The 23,089-nt window shown below is 36.9% G+C and overlaps 1 protein-coding gene across 8 annotated transcripts in view; it reads right to left on the bottom strand.

Moving 5' to 3' along the window:
• The window catches only part of LOC133659820 (BMP-binding endothelial regulator protein-like), a 450,456-nt gene that overhangs the window by 35,439 nt on the left and 391,928 nt on the right, over positions 1–23,089 (bottom strand). For 4 of the 8 annotated variants that reach the window (XM_062062599.1, XM_062062597.1, XM_062062598.1 and 1 more), the window contains 3 exons: positions 17,476–17,561; positions 9,380–9,479; positions 1,793–1,875 (listed from right to left, as the gene is read on the bottom strand). In XM_062062599.1, the coding sequence (XP_061918583.1) occupies positions 1,793–1,875; positions 9,380–9,479; positions 17,476–17,561 (269 nt within the window). Of the gene's footprint in view, positions 1–1,792; positions 1,876–9,379; positions 9,480–17,475; positions 17,562–22,156; positions 22,436–23,089 lie in introns of those variants that run through there. The other 4 variants (XM_062062603.1, XM_062062602.1, XM_062062601.1 and 1 more) reach the window with 4 other exon arrangements.

Consider the following 23,089-nt stretch of genomic DNA (forward strand, 5'->3'; position numbering starts at 1 on the left):
ATGCTATACGTTTACCAAACAATCTGTCACTCCTAATCGCTAAATCCCATGAAATCTTATACGTCTAGTCTCTTACGTGAATGAGCTAAATAATATTATTTGATATTTTACGCTAATGTGTTAATCATTTCACACATAAGTCGCTCCTGAGTATAAGTCGCACCCGCGGCCAAACTATGAAAAAAACTGCGACCTATAGTCCGAAAAATACGGTAAATGGTAACACCCGAATACGTTTTTCAACTTGTTTAAGTCGGGGTCCACGTTAATCAATTCATGGTAAAGTTACATTGTTTAATGCATCCAGCGGGGCATCACAACAAAATTAGGCATAATAATGTGTTAATTCCACGACTGTATATATCGGAATCGGTTGATATCGGAATCGGTAATTAAGAGTTGGACAATATCGGAATATCGGCAAAAAGGCCAATATCGGACATCTCTAGTTAGAACTGTTAATGCTGAATTAATCGGCCGTAATACCTCAGTCTTTGTTAGTAATCCATTCCAAAAGCTTAAGACAAGAATCTTATCGATCGAAAATACAAGCATAGTTTCCCATAAAAAATAAGGTAAATGCTATTTTACGGACTATAGAGCGCACCAGTATATAAGCCGAATCCACTAAATTTAGAAGAAATAAATATTTTTCCATATTTTAGCCGAACCAAACTATAAGCCATACATAATATATATGTTGTCAGATAAGTTATTTACAGAGAAGTATTTTGTAAATGTTTATTTACATACCTTAATTGTTACCAAACGGTGTCTGTAACACGGCAGTAAAACGGCTGATCAAACAAAACAGAAGTCATCGTCATGGACCCACTAGCTGTGGGAGCTAGCTCTTTAATCAGCTAAACAGACTCAATAACTCCACGGTACGGTGACGTTTTGGTGAATTTACTGAGGAATTTGTGAAACTGAAACAATACAAAAAGAACGCCGTTGTAAGTTCATAATACTAACAGACACTCGTAAACGTGTTAGCATATTAGCTCATGCTAACGATGCTAGCGTCATTACATTACGATAGCACGTATAAATATGCATGAAAACACTCCTACAGACATCACACATGGGACGGTTTAGTAAAAAATTGACAAAACGTTGCTTGGCGAGATGAATGAAGAATCATTTCGAGTCTAAACGCAATGAACGGGTGGAAGACGAACACTGCACTCCGGTTGAAAAAAAACAAAAAGCACTATACCGTAAATGGAAGGACACCTGCAGTGAGAGACTCGTCCATAAGATGGCGCCATATCACAAACAATAAAACACTTTCTAAGTATGGTTGTTGTTTTTTTTCTTTTTATGAATCGATTCAGAATGAGAATAATTAGGAATCGCCATTCAGGTGTGACATTTTTTGTTCCCCAGAACCCTAACAATGATAGTTTTACATGCAGAAAACAATGTGAAAAGCATATTTATGATGAATGAAACGTATAAATTATTATTTAGCGTCACTTTTAACACTGTTGAACACTTTCGTTGGCGAGTGGAGGGAAACTACAAGTCCTTTCTTGATTTCAATAGTGTTTCTCCCCTGCTTTGTTAAAGTGCTAGCACTCGCAACTTTCTTTGGCCCCATGGGGCGTACCCAATAAAAAAAAACAATCCAGAGACTGAATCATTAACTTGTAGATTATTGGTCCATTCTTCAGTAAAATAGAGGAACAAATGGACTAGTTTGTTCAAAGATTCTGGCAAAGGTTTATATCGTTAACTGAATCGTATGAAAAGCGAGGTTCCGCCACGGTATTGTTATCATTCGTGTTACCTGGCAGCGTCGGGTCGTACAGGGCTTGGTGGCGCTGGTCCAGGACACAGAGCTGTTGTAGGCACGTCCGTCCAACATGCAACCTAAGAAGTCATAAGGTGAGAATCAGAGCTGAAACTTGTTGTCGTTGTTGAAGAAAAACAAGATATCGGCACGATCAAGAGGGTCCGTATCATCTAAACCAAGGGCGTCCAAAGTGTGGACCTGGGGGACATTTACGGCCCGCAGGTAGTAATGTTGTTAAAAAAAATTTAAAAAAGGAAATAAAAAAGCAACCAGGTGAAATGTAAAAAGAAAAAGTTGCAATGGTGACTCTAATAACACAAAATTGCCACGCAGGAGGTTTTTTCCCCCATCTAAATCTGTCATTGCTACAAAAAATAATAATGAATCAAAATCAATGTTGTTATGAATTACTGACCAATTACTTCACATCAAATATTACACTTTAAAAAATGTTTTGAGGAAAATATTTCATATTTTGTGTGTTTGCCATATATTTTTTTTAAAAGGGCAAAAAACAAACAAATGAAAAAAAAACATGAAAAAAATAGTAAAAAACGTATAATTGACAGATATATCCGAAATTGATCTCGAGACTTGTTTTTAAACACTTATATGAATTTTAGTAGGCTTTTTTCAAACTAATTGCTCAAAAAATAATAATGAATTAAAATCAACGGTGTTATGAATTATTGACCTATTTGATGAAGGCTCCAATTACTACATATCAAATATTCCACTTTAAAAATCTTTTTGTGGAAAATGATGCAACTTTTGTGATTTGCCATAAAAAATAAGGTTTTGTTGACAAAAGGGCATGATATATATATATGTGTGTCGGGATCCCCCGGGAAGAGCTAAACGAAGTGGCTGGGGAGAGGGAAGTCTGGGCTTCCCTGCTTAGGCTGCTGCCCCCGTGACCCGACCTCGGATAAGCGGAAGAAGATGGATGGATGGATGGTATATATATGTATGTATGTACACTACCGTTCAAAAGTTTGGGGTCACATTGAAATGTCCTTATTTTTGAAGGAAAAGCACTGTACTTTTCAATGAAGATAACTTTAAACTAGTCTTAACTTTAAAGAAATACACTCTATACATTGCTAATGTGGTAAATGACTATTCTAGCTGCAAATGTCTGGTTTTTGGTGCAATATCTACATAGGTGTATAGAGGCCCATTTCCAGCAACTATCACTCCAGTGTTCTAATGGTACAATGTTTTTGCTCATTGGCTCAGAAGGCTAATTGATGATTAGAAAACCCTTGTGCAATCATGTTCACACATCTGAAAACAGTTTAGCTCGTTACAGAAGCTACAAAACTGACCTTCCTTTGAGCAGTTTGAGTTTCTGGAGCATCACATTTGTGGGGTCAATTAAACGCTCAAAATGGCCAGAAAAAGAGAACTTTCATCTGAAACTCGACAGTCTATTCTTGCTCTTAGAAATGAAGGCTATTCCACAAAATTGTTGGGGTGACGCCAAACTTTTGAACGGTAGTGTATATATATATATATATATATATATATATATATATATATATATATATATATATATATATATATATATATATATATATATATATATATATATATATATATATATATATATATATATATATATATATAATACTTTATATTGACAGATAGACCTGAAGTTGTTTTTTATATTTAAACATTAAAATCAATATGTGCATTATTATTATTATTTTAAAACATTTGTTTATGGGATTTTTGACATATAAAGAGCATGAATACAATTAAACACATATCAAATGTTGTTGTTTTTCTCCCCAATACAAGTTATCCACCAAAATGATATATAAGATCAAATAAAATAATAAACCAGAAATAATAATAACAATTAAAAAAACTAAACATGCATCAGTCAAATAAGTAAATCAAATATTGACATGAAGCCACTGTACTCCTGAGTGTCCCCAACACAGTGCAATATTACACAAAAGTAGACAAAAGGCTCATCAATTTTCTACTTTTTTATTTACTTGTACTTTTCAATCGGGGTTAAAATTGAGATCAGCATATGTGACTTGTTTTTAACATTTTTATGACTGAGACCCATGCGGGTCCTCTGGGTCAAACCTGAGGGGAGCCCGAAAGGTTAAAAAAAATAAAAATCAGTATATTCGATTTCAAAATGGCCCCCGAATGCTTCGATTTTTCAGTGTGCGGCCCTCAGTGGGAAAAGGTTTGGACACCCCTGGTCTAAACCTACAGATTAGAGATGTCCGAGAATGGCTTTGTTGCCGATATCCGATATCCGATATTCAGATATTGTCCAACTCTTAATTACCGATTCCGATATCAACCGGTACCGATATATACAGTCGTGGAATTAACGCATTATTATGCCTAATTTTGTTGTGATGCCCCGCTGGATGCATTAAACAATGTAACTTTACCATGAATTGATTAACGTGGACCCCGACTTAAACAAGTTGAAAAACTTATTCGGGTGTTACCATTTACCGTATTTTTCGGACTATAGGTCGCAGTTTTTTTCATAGTTTGGCCGCGGGTGCGACTTATACTCAGGAGCGACTTATGTGTGAAATGATTAACACATTAGCGTAAAATATCAAATAATATTATTTAGCTCATTCACGTAAGAGACTAGACGTATAAGATTTCATGGGATTTGGCGATTAGGAGTGACAGATTGTTTGGTAAACGTATAGCATGTTCTATATGTTATAGTTATTTGAATGACTCTTACCATAATATGTTACGTTAACATACCAGGCACATTCTCAGTTGGTTATTTATGCCTCATATAACGTACACTTATTCAGCCTGTTGTTCACTATTCTTTATTTATTTTAAATTGCCTTTCAAATGTCTATTCTTGGTGTTGGGTTTCATCAAATAAATTTCCCCAAAAAATGCGACCAAAAATACTCCAGTGCGACTTATATATGTTTTCCCCCTTCTTTATTATGCATTTTTGGCCGGTGCGTCTTATACTATGTAACAAGGTTTTCCAAAATAAATCAACTCAAGGTATGGAAAAAAAGGCCAACATGGCACTGCCATATTTATTATTGAAGTCACAAAGTGCATTATTTTTTTTAAACATGCCTCAAAACAGCAGCTTGGAATTTGGGACATGCTCTCCCTGAGAGAGCATGAGGAGGTTGAGGTGGGCGGGGGTATTCGGTAGCGGGGTGTGTATATTGTAGCGTCTTGGAAGGGTTAGTGCTGCAAGAGGTTCTGGGTATTTGTTCTGTTGTGTTTATGTTGTGTTACGGTGCGGATGTTCTCCGTTTGGTGTGGGTTCACAGTGTGGCGCATATTTGTAACAGTGTTAAAGTTGTTTATACGGACACCCTCAGTGTGACCTGTATGGCTGTTGACCAAGTATGCCTTACATTCACTTGTGTGTGTGAAAAGCCGTAGATATTATGTGACTGGGCCGGCACGCAAAGGCAGTACCTTTAAGGCACGCCCCCAATATTGTTGTCTGGGTGGAAATCGGGAGAAATTCGGGAGAATGGTTGCCCCGGAGATTTTTGGGAGGGGCACTAAAATTCGGGAAGTCTCCCGGGAAAATCGGGAGGGTTGGCAAGTATGACTGGGAGACGCAACTGCTCTGTACTTCTCCCTACGTCCGTGTACCGCTCCGTACAGCGGCGTTTTAAAAAGTCATACATTTTACTTTTTGAAACCGATACCGATAATTTCCGATATTACATTTTATAAAGCATTTATCGGCCGATAATATCGGCAGTCCGATATTATCGGACATCTCTACTACAGATGACAGAAATGTCCTCACTAAATAAGCTTTGTTCCAGTCAGTTCTTGGTCCCCACAAGGGTGGAATATGTGAAACACACACACACACACACACACACACACACACACACACACACACACACACACACACACACACACACACACACACACACACACACACACACACACACACACACACACACAGCCCGCACTAAATTAATAGGCTCTTCATTTCAGGCCACTGACAGTAAATGGCCGGAGATTGATGTTTGAAACGTGACACGACCGTCATTGATTTGCTTTGCCGGACCCAAACTGATCCTGTGTCAGCACTAAAAGGCATCTTGTAGACCAAGGAGCACGTTTGGAAGGTCCAAGTCCCGCAGAGGCTCCCATCAGCTTCATGCACGCTAACCTCCGGCTGACACCGCCACATGGCCAACGGCGGAGAGCCTTCAGATGGCAGTGCGTCAAAGAAAAGAAAAGTAGAAATAAAGAAATGCCCAGAAAGAAAGGCAGCGTGCTTGGTCTTAACCAGGGTCGAACCCATGGGTGTCAAACACTGGCCCGCGGGCCAAATTTGGCCCGCCGTGTAATTTCATTTGGCCCTTGAGGCAATATCAAATTAACTTTAGAGCTGGCCCGTCGGTATTATACAGCATTCACCGCTAATACTCATACTTGCCAACCCTCCCGATTTTCCTGGGAGACTCCCAAATTTCAGTGCCCCTCCCGAAAATCTCCCGGGGTAACCATTCTCCCGAATTTCTCCCGATTATCACCCGGACAACAATATTGGGGGTGTGCCTTAAAGGCACTGCCTATAGCGTTCTTTACAACATGTTGTCACGTCCGCTTTTCCTCCATACAAACAGTGTGCCGGCCAAGTCACATAATATATGCGGCTTTTACACACACATAAGTGAATGCAAGGCATACTTGGTCAACAGCCATACAGGCCACACTGAGGGTGGCCGTATAAACAACTTTAACACTGTTACAAATATGCGCCAAACTGTGAAACCACACCAAACAAGAATTAGAAACACATTTCGGGAGAACATCCGCACCTTAACACAACATAAACACAACAGAACAAATACCCAGAACCCCTTGCAGCACTAACTCTTCCGGGACGCTACAATATACACCCCCCTGCTTTTGGTAGCCATCCACAAGATTCTGCTTGAATTTCTGACCACTCCTCTTGACAAAATTGGTGCAGTTCAGCTAAATGTGTTGGTTTTCTGACATGGACTTGTTTCTTCAGCATTGTCCACACCTTTAAGTCAGGACTTTGGGAAGGCCATTCTAAAACCTTCATTCTAGCCTGATTTAGCCATTCCTTTACCACTTTTGACATGTGTTTGGGGTCGTTGTCCTGTTGGAACACCCAACTGCACCCAAGATCCAACCTCCGGGCTGATGATTTTAGCTTGTCCTGAAGAATTTGGAGGTAATCCTCCTTTTTCGTTGTCCCATTTACTCTCTGTAAAGCACCAGTTCCATTGGCAGCAAAACAGGCCCAGAGCATAATACTACCACCACCATGCTTGACGGTAGGAATGGTGTTCCTGGGATTAAAGACCTCACCTTCTCACCTCCAAACATATTGCTGGGTATTGTGGCCAAACAGCTCCATTTTTGTTTCATCTGACATCACATGGACACCGTATTTTTCGGACTATAAGTCGCTCCGGAGTATAAGTCGCACCGGCCGAAAATGCGTAGTAAAGAAGGAAAAAAACATATATAAGTCGCACTGGAGTATAAGTCGCATTTTTGGGGGAAATTTATTTGATAAAACCCAACACCAAGAATAGACATTTGAAAGGCAATTTAAAAAAATTAAAGCTGCAAGCAGCGTTGGTCGGGCCCGCATATTTGGCAGGTGCTAGTCCTAATTAGATCGCAATTAACGCCAGTCCTGATGTGTGTAAAAAGTTTGGTGAGTTTTGAAGTATTTTAAGGAGGTCAAATTACAGCTCAAAGAGGCAAAAATGAGTGTTTTTATGAAACTTTTGTTTTGAAGGGGTGATTGCCAACTTCCTGTTGATTTTTGCTGAAGGATGTCAGTGTATGAAATCTAGCTCTAAGTCAGACCTACATAGAGGTTGTTGTTTCATGTCTCTACGATATCCGTACTGGGAGTTAGAGGAAGTTGTGTCTGTGTTTTTTTCCTAGGTGCTGCGGCACAGTGGTTCTTTTCTTTGAAGGCTCGTAAAATCAAAACCGTAGCACATATCAAAAGTCTTTCGTCAACTTTTAATCAGAAGGGTTCAATATCTCTCCTGTAGTAGTTTGAAGCCGAAACGACAAACACGCTCAGAGGAGATAATGTTTGATGTTTGGTGACCGCTTTTTACAAAAATTTTGTTTTGAAGGGGGGATATCAAACTTCCTGTTGATTTTTGCTGAAGGGTGTCAATCTATGAAATGTAGGTCTAAGTGAGACCTACATAGAGGTATTTGTTTCATGTCTCTAAGACGTTCCTACCGGAAGTTACAAGCAGTTTTGTCTGTGTTTTCCTCTAAAGAGCAGTTTTGTCTGTGTTTTATTCAAAAATTCCGCTACTACGCAATTTTGAGTTTTGGGGTTCGGTTTTTTTATTAGATCGCAATTTCCACCAGTCCTGATGTGTGTGAAAAGTTTGGTGAGTTTTGAAGTATTTTAAGGGGGTCAAATTACAGCTCAAAGAGGCAAAAATGAGTGTTTATAGTACAATTTTGTCTTGAAGGGGAAATTGCCAACTTCCTGTTGGTTTTTGCCCGAGGATGTTAAATTTTGAAATGTAGGTCTAAGTCAGACCTACATAGAGGTTTTTGTTTCATGTCTCTACGACCTTCCTAGTGGGAGTTACAGGCAGTTTGTTTTTGGTTTTTCCTAGGGGGCACTAGAGCGCTTTTTTGAGTTTTGGGGTTTGTTTTTTTTATTAGATGTCAATTTTCGCAGGTCCTGATGTGTGTGTCAAATATGGTGAGTTTTGAAGCATGTTAAGTGGGTCAAATTGCAGCTCGAAGAGGCGGCCGGTATAATAATAATAAACCTTACAATAACAATAGGTCCTTTCGTCCCGTTGGGATTCCTTTTACATGGGCCGTGCGGGCCCTAATAAATAAAGAATAGTGAACAACAGGCTGAATAAGTGTACGTTATATGAGGCATAAATAACCAACTGAGAACGTGCCTGGTATGTTAACGTAACATATTATGGTAAGAGTCATTCAAATAACTATAACATATAGAACATGCTTTACGTTTACCAAACAATCTGTCACTCCTAATCGCTAAATCCCATGAAATCTTATACGTCTAGTCTCTTACGTGAATGAGCTAAATAATATTATTTGATATTTTACGCCAATGCGTTAATAATTTCCCACATAAGTCGCTCCTGAGTATAAGTCGCACCCCCGGCCAAACTATGAAAAAAACTGCGACTTATAGTCCGAAAAATACTGGACTGTTAGATTTTATGTGTATAACTACTGTGTACTGTATACTATGTACTAAGAATAACATGAACGTGTACTGAGGCCAGTAGTGCTTGGACTTCAAGTCTCAGGCACGTCATTCCGACACGGCGTCACCAAACGTATTAAAAATTAAAGATGGCGCCGACAATGGAACGCCCGCGGTCGCCATGGCAACGAGGAGGACTGCCGCGCCTCCAGATGAGGTGCGGCCTCGTAAAGTGCAACCAGGCGCGTGAAGAAGTGTATGGAAACCACATGGCCTCGCGGCGAGAACAGGAAATGGTATTCCCACACTTCCTGTTCAGCTCTTCGGGCGCAATAAACACATTTGAGGTCGTCGCGTGTTACCTTTGCAGCGCTCGCAGCACGCGCCGGTTTGCTTGACCACCAGGGCGCAATCCTCCGACACGGGCGGACATTTCTCCTGCTTGCAGTCGGCCTTGCCCTCCTGCAAGATGGAGAAAGAAGCAGAAGGTTGGAGACGTGCGCTTCAAAAATAAGAGCAGTGAAATAAAGGCGGAGATGAGCCGCGGGAGGACAAAGACAGACGTGACTTTATTATTCCCGACGTGACCTCATGCCGGGCCACCGTGAAACGCTCCATGAGTCACCGCGACAACCCAAACCACTTCAAAGTCTTAAAGTCTTCAAAACATCCGAATAAAAAATGTTGCTATAAACTCAAAACAAACATAACCTGTCAATAACGTCTTTGTGGTCACATGATCATAACATGTAGTTTTTTTTGTTTTTTTTTAAATAAACCTTGTGGAATTGCTTTGTTGCAGCCATGTGACCTGGAGGCCCTTCCTGTTTCTCTTAGCGGGCAAACATTTAATAGTGTATGACCGGGTAGAGTACAACATTTAAAGGCCTACTGAAAGCCACTACTACCGACCACGCAGTCTGATAGTTTATACATCAATGATGAAATCTTAACATTGCAACACATGCCAATACGGCCGGGTTAACTTATAAAGTGCAATTTTAAATTTCCCGCTAAACTTCTGGTTGAAAACGTCTATGTATGATGACGTATGCGCGTGACGTCAATGGTTGGAACGGAAGTATTCGGACACATTGTATCTCAATACAAACAGCTCTGTTTTCGTTGCAAAATTCCGCAGTATTCTGGACATCTGTGTTGGTGAATCTTTTGCAATTTGTTTAATGAACAATGGAGACTGCAAAGAAGAAAGCTGTAGGTGGGATCGATGTATTAGCGGCTGGCTGCAGCAACACAACCAGGAGGACTTTGAGGATAGCAGACGCGCTATCCGACGCTAGCCGCCGACTGCATCGATGATCGGGTGAAGTCCTTCGTCGCGCCGTCGATCGCTGGAACGCAGGTGAGCACAGGTGTTGATGAGCAGATGAGGGCTGGCGTAGGTGGAGAGATAATGTTTTTAGCATAGCTCTGACGAGGTCCCGTAGCTAAGTTAGCTTCAATGGCGTCGTTAGCAACAGCATTGCTAGGCTTCGACAGGCGGCACAGCATTAACCGTGTAGTTACAGGTCCAGTGTTTGGTTCGGTGTCTCCTGATAGTAGTATTGTTGATCTTCTGTCTATCCTTCCAGTCAGGGGCTTATTTCTTTTGTTTCTATCTGCAGTTAAGCCTGATGCTATCACGTTAGCTCCGTAGCTAAAGTGCTTCACCGATGTATTGTCGTGGAGATAAAAGTCACTGTCCATTTCGCGTTCTCGACTCTCATTTTCAAGAGGATATAGTATCCGAGGTGGTTTAAAATACAAATCCGTGATCCACAATAGAAAAAGGAGAGAGTGTGGAATCCAATGAGCCCTTGTACCTAAGTTACGGTCAGAGCGAAAAAAGATACGTCCTGCACTGCACTCTAGTCCTTCACTCTCACGTTCCTCATCCACGAATCTTTCATCCTGGCTCAAATTAATGGGGTAATCGTCGCTTTCTCGGTCCGAATCTCTCTCGCTGCTGGTGTAAACAATGGGGAAATGTGAAGAGCCTTTCAACCTGCGACGTCACGCTAATCCCGGTACAGGCAAGGCTTTTTTTTTATCAGCGACCAAAAGTTGCGAACTTTATCGTCGATGTTCTCTACTAAATCCTTTCAGCAAAAATATGGCAATATCGCGAAATGATCAAGTATGACACATAGAATGGATCTGCTATCCCCGTTTAAATTTTAAAAAATCATTTCAGTAGGCCTTTAATAGTGTATGACCGGGTAGAGTACAGCTTTTAATATTGTATGTCAGGGTGGAGTAAAACTGTTAATATTGTATATTAGGGCAGAGAAAAACTTTTAATATTGTATGACAGGGTGGAGTAAAACTTTTAATATTGTATAACAGGGTAGAGTAAAACTTTTAATATTGTATAGTAGGGCAGAATAAACATTTTAATATTGTGTATGGTAGAGTAAATCTTTTAATATTGTATGACAGGATAGAGTAAAACTTTTAATATTGTATAGTAGGGCAGAATAAATATTCTAAGATTGTATATGGTAGAGTAAAACTTTTAATATTGTATATGGTAGAGTAAAACTTTTAATATTGTATAACAGGGTAGAGTACAACATGTAATATTGTATGACAGGGTAGAGTAAAACTTTTAATATTGTATGACAGGGTAGAGTAAAACTTTTAATATTTTATAGTATGGTAGAAGAAATCTTTTAATATTGTATATGGTAGAGTAAAACTTTTTAATATTGCATATGGTAGAGTAAAACTTTTAATATTGTATAACAGGGTATAGTAAAACTTTTAATATTGTATGAAAGGGTAGAGTAAAACCTTTAATATTGTATAACAGGGTAGAGTAAAAGTTGTAATATTGTATAACAAGGTAGAGTAAAACTTTTATATAGTATAGTAGGGTAGAAGAAATATTTCAATATTGTATATGGTAGAGTAAAAACATGTAACATTGTGTAGTATAGGGTAAAGTAAAACATTAAATATTGGATTGTGAATGGTAGGCAAAATAAAAAAAGGTGCAGTTCCCCTTTAAGGCGTCATGTCTTTTTTTTTTTTTTTTTAGCTATCCTTTATTTTCCTTATCATTAATGTGACGTGTATTGTACGTGTACTTCCTGGTTATACTTTATGTATTTTAAGTGTACCTCCTGCTTATACTTTATATGTATTTTAAGTGTACTTCCTGCTTATACTTTATATGTATTTTAAGTGAACTTCCTGCTTATACATTATGTATTATAAGTGTACTTTCTGATTATATTTTAAGGTTACTTCTTGCTTATACTGTATGTATTTTAAGTGTACTTCCTGCTTATACATTATGTAATATAAGTTTACTTTCTGCTTATACTTTATGTATTTGAAGTGTACTTCCTGCTTTTACATTATGTATTATAAGTGTACTTTCTGATTATACTTGATGTATTTGAAGTGTACTTCCTGCTTATACTTTATGTATTTGAAGTGTACTTTCTGCTTATACATTATGTAATATAAGTTTACTTCCTGCTTATACTTTATGTATTTGAAGTGTACTTCCTGCTTATACATTATGTAATATAAGTTTACTTCCTGCTTATACTTTATGTATTTGAAGTGTACTTCCTGCTTATACTTTATGTATTTGAAGTGTACTTCCTGCTTATACATTTTTTAATATAAGTGTACTTCCTGCTTATACATTATGTAATATAAGTTTACTTCCTGCTTATACTTTATGTATTTGAAGTGTACTTCCTGCTTATACTTTATGTATTTGAAGTGTACTTCCTGCTTATACTTCATGTATTTGATGTGTACTTCCTGCTTATACTTTATGTATTTTAAGTGAACTTCCTGCTTATACATTATGTAATATAAGTTTACTTCCTGCTTATACTGTATGTATTTGAAGTGCACTTCCTGCTTATACTTCATGTATTTAAAGTGTACTTTCTGCTTATACTTTATGTATTTAAAGTGTACTTCCTTCTTATACTTTATTTTAAGTGTACTTCCTGCTTATACATTATGTAACATACGTTTACCTCCTGCTTATACATTATATATTATAAGTTTACTTCCTGTTTATACTTTATGTAATTTAAGTGTACTTCCTGATTATACTGTATGTATTTAAAGTGTACTTCCTGAAAATACTTGATGTATTTGAAGTGTACTTCCTGCTTTTACTGTATGTATTATAAGTGTACTTCCTGCTTATACTTCATGTATTTTAAGTGTACTCCCTGTTCCTGCTTATACTTTATATATTTTAAGTGTACTTCATGCTTATACTGTATGTATTTTAAGTGTACTTGCTGCTTCTACAGTATTCCACGGGGGGGTGTTTAGTGTCAAAGCAGAAGCGCTCGGAGGATAAGTGGAAGAAGAAAGGAACAAACAGCAGCGTTGTCCTTGAAATCAGCATGTTAGAGGTTATCCAAGGTCATTGTTGGCCGCCTTGTCTAGGGGTCAGAGGTCGCGACAGGTCACGAGGCCTTATAAACACTCGACATGCCGCGACACTGGGGCGGGGGTGGGGGCTGCACGCCTGTCGCCTCCCCCCCTTATAAAACCCTTTTACTGCCGACTGGTGCATTATTACATTTATGACGTTATATTTCACGTGGAATGTTACTTTACTGTAAATGTCACAGACTTTCAAAGTAAAGGTCACGTGGTGCTTTAACGAGCCAATCATAAATAACATCCATTTATTATTTGTGTGGAGCACAGAGTGCTGATGTTTGGCCACCGGGGGGCGACGGTGGCCGCTCTTCTTCTCTCCCCGGCGTCTCCTCCACTTCAAACGCCACAGCAGACGTGCAGCCTGACGTTGTCGTCATGGCGACGGCATCACTCAACTGGGATGCCCCTCCCCCATTGACCTTTCACCTCCTAAACAAACAGGTCGTGACCCCCTCCTTAGCAGTAGCTTCCTTATTTTGATTCCCCAACTGGGACGTGTGTGTGTTTTCTTTCAGACAAGTCGGAACGAAACAGGAAGTGAGGTGAAGTAGGCGGAGCCACACTCAAAGCGGTAAGGCGACTTCTTTTTACGCTTGCATAACTGAATAATGCTCACATGGGATGCAGGGACGGATCATTTCTCTGTCATGTTTGACTGCGGGGTCATGTGACCGGTCTGCGTTGATGGACGTGCGTGTGCGGGGAGGCCGACAGGAAGTGACCTTTGACCTCCCGCGGATGTGGCTTCGAGTGAAAGAGAATGTTCCCACTCAAGGAAGTTCTGTTTGGAGAAGGTTGTCCTTGACGGTTGCACCTGAACGTGACGAGCGAGGGGGACGGCAGGAAGACGGGCGCAGATAAGGCGTTGCCGTGGCGACCGGCCTATCGGTCGGTCTGTCAGCGACGTCCACGCACAATGGCCCCTCTGTGTGTGTGTGTGTCATTAGGAGCCTGTCTGGACCCCCCCAGCCGGTACGAGTGACACTGCCCCCCACCCCCCTCCAACATATCAGACCGCCTGGCGACAGGAGACTGGATCATGTCTTGGGGGAGGGGGGGGGGGGGGGGGGGGGGCTGACAGATATGGAAATACTTGAACACTCGGGAACTTTTTTTTTTTTGGAAGCAAAACTGTTTTTTTTGTGCGATCTGAAGGCAGGAAGTGATGTCACTGCTCTCAGGCTTCTCGGAAGACGTCGTCCAAGATGTAAATAGACGCGTTTCTGTTCTGGTTCTTCCACACCTAAACTTATCTGAGCTTCACGTCTCCATGGAGAGTAACTTGACTTCCCTCAAACTTGGAAGCATACATCCATCCATCCATTTTCTACCGCTTGTCCCTTTTGGGGTCGCGGGGGGTGCTGGAGCCTATCTCAGCTGCATTCGGGCATACAATTGTTCAAAATGTCTTCTTCAGACCAAAAATAAAGATCGATGGACAACTAAGAACTGTTATCTAACCTCTCATTCATTCATTCATGCATGCATTCATTCACTCACTCACTAATGCAATCATTAATTCATGCATTCATTCTTTTACTTATTTTTTCATTAATACATGCATTCATTCACTAATGCATTCATTCATTCATCCATGCATGCATTCATTAATTTGTTCAATCATTCATTCATGCATTATTTGATTCATTATTTCATGCATTCATTCATTCATGCAAGCATGCATTCATTCATTCATTCAATCGTTAATGCATTCATTGAATTATACATGCATGCATTAATTAATTTCATTTATGTATTCATGCATGTATTCATTTAATTTATTCATTCATGCATGCATTCATTTATACATTCACTCGTTCAATTATTCATTCACTCCTACAGTCATTCATTCACTCATTAAAGTTAAAGTACCAATGATTGTCACACACACACTAGGTGTGGTGAAATTTGTCCTCTGCATTTGACCCATCACCCTTGTTCACCCCCTGGGAGGTGAGGGGAGCAGTGAGCAGCAGCGGTGGCCGCGCCCAGGAATCATTTTTGGTGATTTGGTGACAATTCCAACCTTTGATGCTGAGTGCCAAGCAGGGAGGTAATGGCTCCCATTTTTATAGTCTTTGGTATGACTCGGCCGGGGTTTGAACTCACGACCTACCGATCTCAGGGCGGACACTCTAACCACTAGGCCACTGCATGCATTATTCATTCATTCATGCATTCATTCATGCATTAATTCACTAATGCATCCATCCATTCATCCATGCAGGCATTAATTTGTTCAATCATTCATTTGTGCATTATTTTATTCATGCATGCATTGATTCTTTCAATCATTCATTCAATCATACCTTCATGCAAGCATGCATTCTTTCAATTATACATGCATGCATTAATTCAGGCATGCATTAATTTAATGTATTTATTCATGCATGCATTGATTTATTTTATTCATTTATGCATGTAGTCATTCATTGTTCAATTATTAATTAATTCCTACAGTCATTCATTCGTGCAATCATTCATTTACTTATGCATTCATTAATACATGCAATCATTCCCTAATGTATTCATTCATCCATGCATGCATTAATTTGTTCAATCATTCATTCATGCATTATTTGATTCATTATTTCATGCATTCATTCAATCATTCATTCATGCAAGCATAGATTCATGCATTTATTCAATCAATAATTAATGCATTCATTCATTCAATTATACATGCATGCATTAATTAATTTCATTTATGTATTCATGCATGCATTCATTTAATGTATTCATTCATGCATGCATTCATTCATGCATTCACTTGTTCAATTATTCACTTATTCCTACATCATTCATTTATGCATGCATTCATTATTCATGCATGCATTATTCATTCATCATTCACTCATGCATGCATTCATTCATTAATTCACTAATGCATCCATTCATTTATGCATTCATCCATTCATTTATGCATCCATCAATTTGTTCAATCACTTATTCATGCATTATTTTATTCACACATGCATTCATTCTTTCAATCATTCACTCATACCTTCATGCAAGCATGCATTCTTTCAATTTTACATGCATGCCTTAATTCAGGCATGCATAAATTTAATGTATTTATTCATGCATGCATTGATTTATTTTATTCATGCATGCATAAATTTAATGTATGTATTCATGCATGCGTTGATTTATTTTATTCATTTATGCATGCATTCGTTCATTTGTTCATGCGTGCATTAATCCATTCAACCATTCATTCATGCATGTATGCATTCATTCAGTTATTAATGTATGCATTATTCATTCATCATGCATCTATTCATTTATGCATGCATTCATTCATTCGTTTATCTGTGCATTCGTTCATTTGTTCATTCAATCATTGAGGGCCAGCAACGCTTGTTGCTAACATGACAACAATTAGCACGGTAGCACCGGACAAGATAGCAGTGTGTTTCGGTACTAGCCCGATAGCTACAATGCTAACATGACAATATTTAGCACGGTAGCAACAAAGGTAGTAAAAGTGTAGTGTTTCTACATCATTTGGCATGTTTGTATTTGCGTTTTGTATTAGCCAAATAGCTACAATGCTAACAGTTAGCATGCTAGCGCCAGGCACGATAGTACTAAGCCCCCAAAATGTATTTTTTTATTTTTTTTATATTTTTTTTTAACGAATTAGGGGGGTTTGGTTTTCAGCAAGTCCATCTATTTTTCTACCGTTTGTCCCTTTCAGGTAAAAAAAACAAATGTATGAATAGCGTACAGTACCTTCTTTACAGCGCACGCAGAGGTGGGGGAGGAGTCAGGCGACGGACAGGGGGAGGGGCAGGGCGGTGCGTCGCCATGACAACCAATCAGTGTTGTTGACATGAATTTACTGGGAAAATGACTTGGATCTACTTTGTATTCATTTGCTAGGGGAAGGATTTTTTTTGTGCAAAGGTCAGACGTCCATGTTTGCTCTTCAATCTCACTGACTAACCCGATCAAGAAGAAACAGGCAGACAATCCAATACAGCAGGCGGCCATGACATTTGCAAGAGGAAGAAGAAGAGGTCCTTACCAGGCAGACACAGGTGATGCAGGGGTTGTCCGTGATGTTTGGGATGTGCAGGACCTCGCCCTCGTTCTCACAGCTGGCCTCCGTACCTGACAAGACCGCCAGGGGGCGTTAGAGGGCGCACACAGACCAGTTCTGTAAAGTGCACACTCAGCAGCAACTTTTTTTTTCTTTTCTTTTTTATCAGCATTTATTGATTGAGCGCCTGAAGAAAATGTCAATAATCATTCTTGCAATGTTTACAGGAAGTCTAAAGCGCAACCTGGTGAACAATAAAAAACATGAATGATTTGAACCTTTATCCAGATCCGCACCAACATTGTTATTTGGTTTTGTAGTTTTTCTGTGAATTATAACAATTTATAAGGATTAAATTATTATTATTATTATTATTATCATTATTACAGTGAATTATAACAACGTATAAGGTATCAATTAATAAACACATTATTATTACTATTACAGTGGATTATAACAATGTATAAGGATTCAATTATTACACATTATTATTATTATTATTATTATTATTATTATCATTACAGTGAATTATAACAATGTATAAGGTACCAATTAATACACATTATTATTATTATTAAAACAGTGAATTATAACAATGTATAAGGATTCAATTAATACACATTATTATTATTATTATTATTACAGTGAAGTATAACAATGTATATGGTATCAATTAATACACACATTATTATTGTTATTATTATTACTATTATTATTATTATTACAGTGAATTATAACAATGCATAAGGATTCAATTAATACACACATTATTATTATTACAGTGAATTATAAGAATGTATACGGATTCAATTAATACACATTATTATTATTATTATTATTACAGTGAAGTATAACAATGTATATGGTATCAATTAATACACACATTATTATTATTATTATTATTACTATTATTATTATTACAGTGAATTATAACCATGCATAAGGATTAAATTAATACACATTATTATTATTATTATTATTATTATTATTATTATTATTATTGCAGTGAATTATAACAATGTATAAGGTATCAATTAATACACACATTATTATTATTATTACTATTATTATTATTATTACAGTGAATTATAACAATGCATAAGGATTCAATTAATACACATTATTATTATTATTATTATTACAGTGAATTATAACAATGTATAAGGTATCAATTAATACACACATTATTATTATTATTACTATTATTATTATTACAGTGAATTAAAACAATGCATAAGGATTCAATTAATACACATTATTATTATTATATTATTATTAGTACAGTGAATTATAACAATGTATAAGGTATCAATTAATAAACACATTATTATTATTATTATTATTATTATCATTAGTGAATTATAACAATGTATAAGGTATCAATTAATACACACATTATTATTATTATTACTATTATTACTATTATTATTACAGTGAATTATAACAATGCATAAGGATTCAATTAATACACATTATTATTATTACAGTGAATTATAACAATGTATAAGGTATCAATTAATACACACATTATTATTATTATTACTATTATTATTATTACAGTGAATTAAAACAATGCATAAGGATTCAATTAATACACATTATTATTATTATATTATTATTAGTACAGTGAATTATAACAATGTATAAGGTATCAATTAATAAACACATTATTATTATTATTGTTATTATCATTAGTGAATTATAACAATGTATAAGGTATCAATTAATAAACACATTATTATTATTATTATTATTATTATCATTACAGTGAATCATAACAATTTAAATGGTATCAATTAATAAACACATTATTATTATCAATATTATTACAGTGAATCATAACAATGTATAAGGTATCAATTAATACACACTATTATTATTATTACATTGAATTATAACAATGTATACGATATCAATTAATACACACTATTATTATTATTACAGTAAAATTATAACAGTAAATTTGAAGTAATTTTTAGGATGACATGTTTTAAACCTCGGCCGCTAGAGGGCGTGTTCATCATCAAAAACAACACTTTTGACATCATTTTGCCTTCCAAAGTTGCGTCAACAACGATTAAAGTAGCACACTTTAACGGCACGAACTTAACTTAACTTAACTTATCTTTCAGTGTCCTAAACCAAAGCAGACTACTTCCTGTCTGCCGATGCCAAACACAAAATATTGACCACATTTACGTAACACCCCTGACCTTTGACCCTGTGACCCCGCAGACCCGTCCACGACATCATCGACTATGACATCATCAGTGACATCATCACGATAGAGTGTAAAGTGATAGAAGCCTGACAAACATGTGCAGTAATTAACTTTACAAGCTCCAAGCCAAATAAAGTGTGCGTGTTTGTGCGCGTGCGCGTGTTCCGCGGAGACACACTTTATGCGCATGATCAGAGTGGACACTTCATTAGGTACACCATCCAATAGAAACCCCCTGTTAAAAAGGCTATAATGTCGATAATTGTTTATTTTCTAATTCTATAGTACGCTGAATGTGATGACATCAGATTATGTTTTTCATGTCATTGCATTTAAAAAAAAAAAAAAAGAACATTTAGATGTGAATATCAAACATTTTTTTGCGGTATTTCAAAGATGACAATAATTGAAAACAATTCAAAGTGCAACAACAGAAAATAAGTTGACATATTATTTACAACACATACCATATATATATATATATATATATATATATATATATATATATATATATATATATATATATATATATATATATATGTATGTTTACATGAATATAAGACATTTTACATTTTAAATTACTTTTATATTTTTTTTAAAAGAGGTTCTTCACTATACCTACATATATATGTGTGTGTATATATGTATGTTTATATGTATATAAGACTTTTTACACTTTAAATTACTTTTATATATTTTTTAAAGAGGTTCTTCACTATACCACATATATATATATGTGTGTATATATGTATGTTTACATGTATATAAGATATTTTACACTTTAAATTACTTTTATATATGTTTTAGAAGAGGTTCTTCACTTTACCCACATATATATGTATGTATATATGTATGTTTAAATGTATAAGACATTTTACACCTAAAATGACTTATATATGTTTTAGAAGAGGTTTTTCCACCTAACCCACATATACTGTATGTGTATGTTTACATGTATATAAGACATTTTACACTTTAAATTACTTGTATATATTTTTTTTTAGAAGAGGTTCTTCACTTTACCCACATATACATACATATATATATATACATATACATATATATATATATATATATATATATATATATATATATATATATATATATATATATATATATATATATATATATATATATATATATATATATATATGTATATATGTATGTTTACATGTATATAAGACATTTTACACTTTAAACTACTTTTAGATATTTTTTTAGAAGAGGTTCTTCACTTTACCCACATACCTACATATATATGTGTGTATATATGTATGTTTACATGTATATAAGACATTTTACACTTTAAACTACTTTTATATATTTTTTAGAAGAGGTTCTTCACTTTACCCACATACATATGTATGTTTACATGTATATAAGACATTTTACACTTTAAATTACTTTTATATATGTTTTAGAAGAGGTTTTTCACTTTACCCACATATATATATATACATATGTATGTATATATGTATGTTTACATGTATATAAGAGATTTTACACTTTAAATTACTTTTATATATTTTTTAGAAGAGGTTCTTCACTTGACCTACATATATGTATGTATATTTGTATGTTTACATGTATATAAGATATTATACACTTTAAATTACTTTTATGTCACTTTACCCACATATATATATGTATGATTACATGTATATAAGATATTATACACTTTAAATTACTTTTATATATGTTTTAGAAGAGGTTATTCACTTTACCCACGTATATATATGTGTGTATATATGTATGTTTACATGTATATAAGATATTTTACACTTTAAATTAATTTTATATATTTTTTAGAAGAGGTTCTTCACTTTACCCATGTATATATATATATATATATATATATATATATATATATATATATATATATATATATATATATATATATATATATATATATATATATATATGTGTGTGTGTGTGTGTGTGTGTGTGTGTGTGTGTGTGTGTGTGTGTTTACATGTATATATGACATTTTACACTTTAAATGACTTGTTTGTACTGTTTACTAGAGCTTATAAGCTTCAAATTATTTATCTATACATTTTTTTTAAAAGAGTTCCTGCACTTTAAATGATTTTAAAGTATTTTTAGTGGCGGTTTTTTTCCACTTTAAAATCTTTTTCTCTGTTTTCTTTAGAAGATGAAGAATTTAGAGTTTTCTAAATAAATAATCAAATGAGCTCTATTAGAATGTTCATGTGGAGTCAAATATATAAAGGGAGCTTGGAGGGTCACGCGTGGACCTGATCGGAACCACCTCGGATCGTCCACGAGTGCGCGCGTCCGCGAGAAGATGACAAGTGACCTGAGTGGGCAATCTTCTCGTGCACGCCAACTTCAAAGACGCCGATAAAAAAAGTTTCCCAATTTAAAATGAAATCAAAGTGTGCAGAATCCCACGCGCGTGCACGCGGTTCCGGTCGCCCTCACCTGTGATGAGCGCGGCGGCGGGTTTCAGACCCTGCAGGACCAGCAGCCAGACCAGGACCAGCCTGCGGGACCAGCCCGGCTCCGCAGCGCCCAGGAACATCCTTCAAAAGCGGGTAAATTAATCCACCAGGGCAACAAGGTTCCACGCGGGATCACGCTGCCGGTACCGACACGCCAGGCGCGGACGACGCGGGCTTCGGGCGCGCGCTCGCAGCAGCAGCAGGCAGCATCACCGGAACCACCCGAGAACTTTGGACGGAACCCTCGCGGGAAGAAATCCTGTAGAGTCCACGCAGAGGAATCCACAATCCACAGAAGATCCAGCAGAAAATGTCATGTAAGTATCTCTACCTCTCTAACTCTACCTCTCTCTCTCTCTCTCTCTCTCTCTATGTAATGTAAGTCCTCTCAGCTGCACTGATGCTCAATAAATGACTCTGACTCTCTCTCTACCCTCTCTCTATCTCTCCCCCTCTCTCTCTTTCTCTACCATTCTCTCTCTATCACTCTACCTCTCTCTCTCTCTCTATGTAATGTAAGTCCTCTCAGCTGCACTGATGCTCAATAAATGACTCTCTCTCTCTCTCTATCTCTCCCCCTCTCTATCTCTACCTCCCTCTCTATCTCTCTCCCTCTCTCTATCTCTACCTCTCTCTCCACCCTCTCTATCTCTACCTCCCTCTCTCTATCTCTACCTCTCTCTCCCCTCTCTCTCTCTCTCTCTCCCTCTCTCTCTACCTCTCTATCTCTACCTCCCTCCCTCTCTCTATCTCTACCTCTCTCTCCCCCCCATCTCTATCTCTACCTCCCTCTCTATCTCTCTCCCTCTACCTCTCTCTCCACCCTCTCTATCTCTACCTCCCTCTCTCTATCTCTACCTCTCTCTCCCTCTCTCTCTCTACCTCTCTATCTCTCCCTCTCTCCCCTCTCTCT

Source organism: Entelurus aequoreus, linkage group LG11 (assembly GCF_033978785.1).
Source record: "Entelurus aequoreus isolate RoL-2023_Sb linkage group LG11, RoL_Eaeq_v1.1, whole genome shotgun sequence".
Lineage (NCBI taxonomy): Eukaryota > Metazoa > Chordata > Actinopteri > Syngnathiformes > Syngnathidae > Entelurus > Entelurus aequoreus.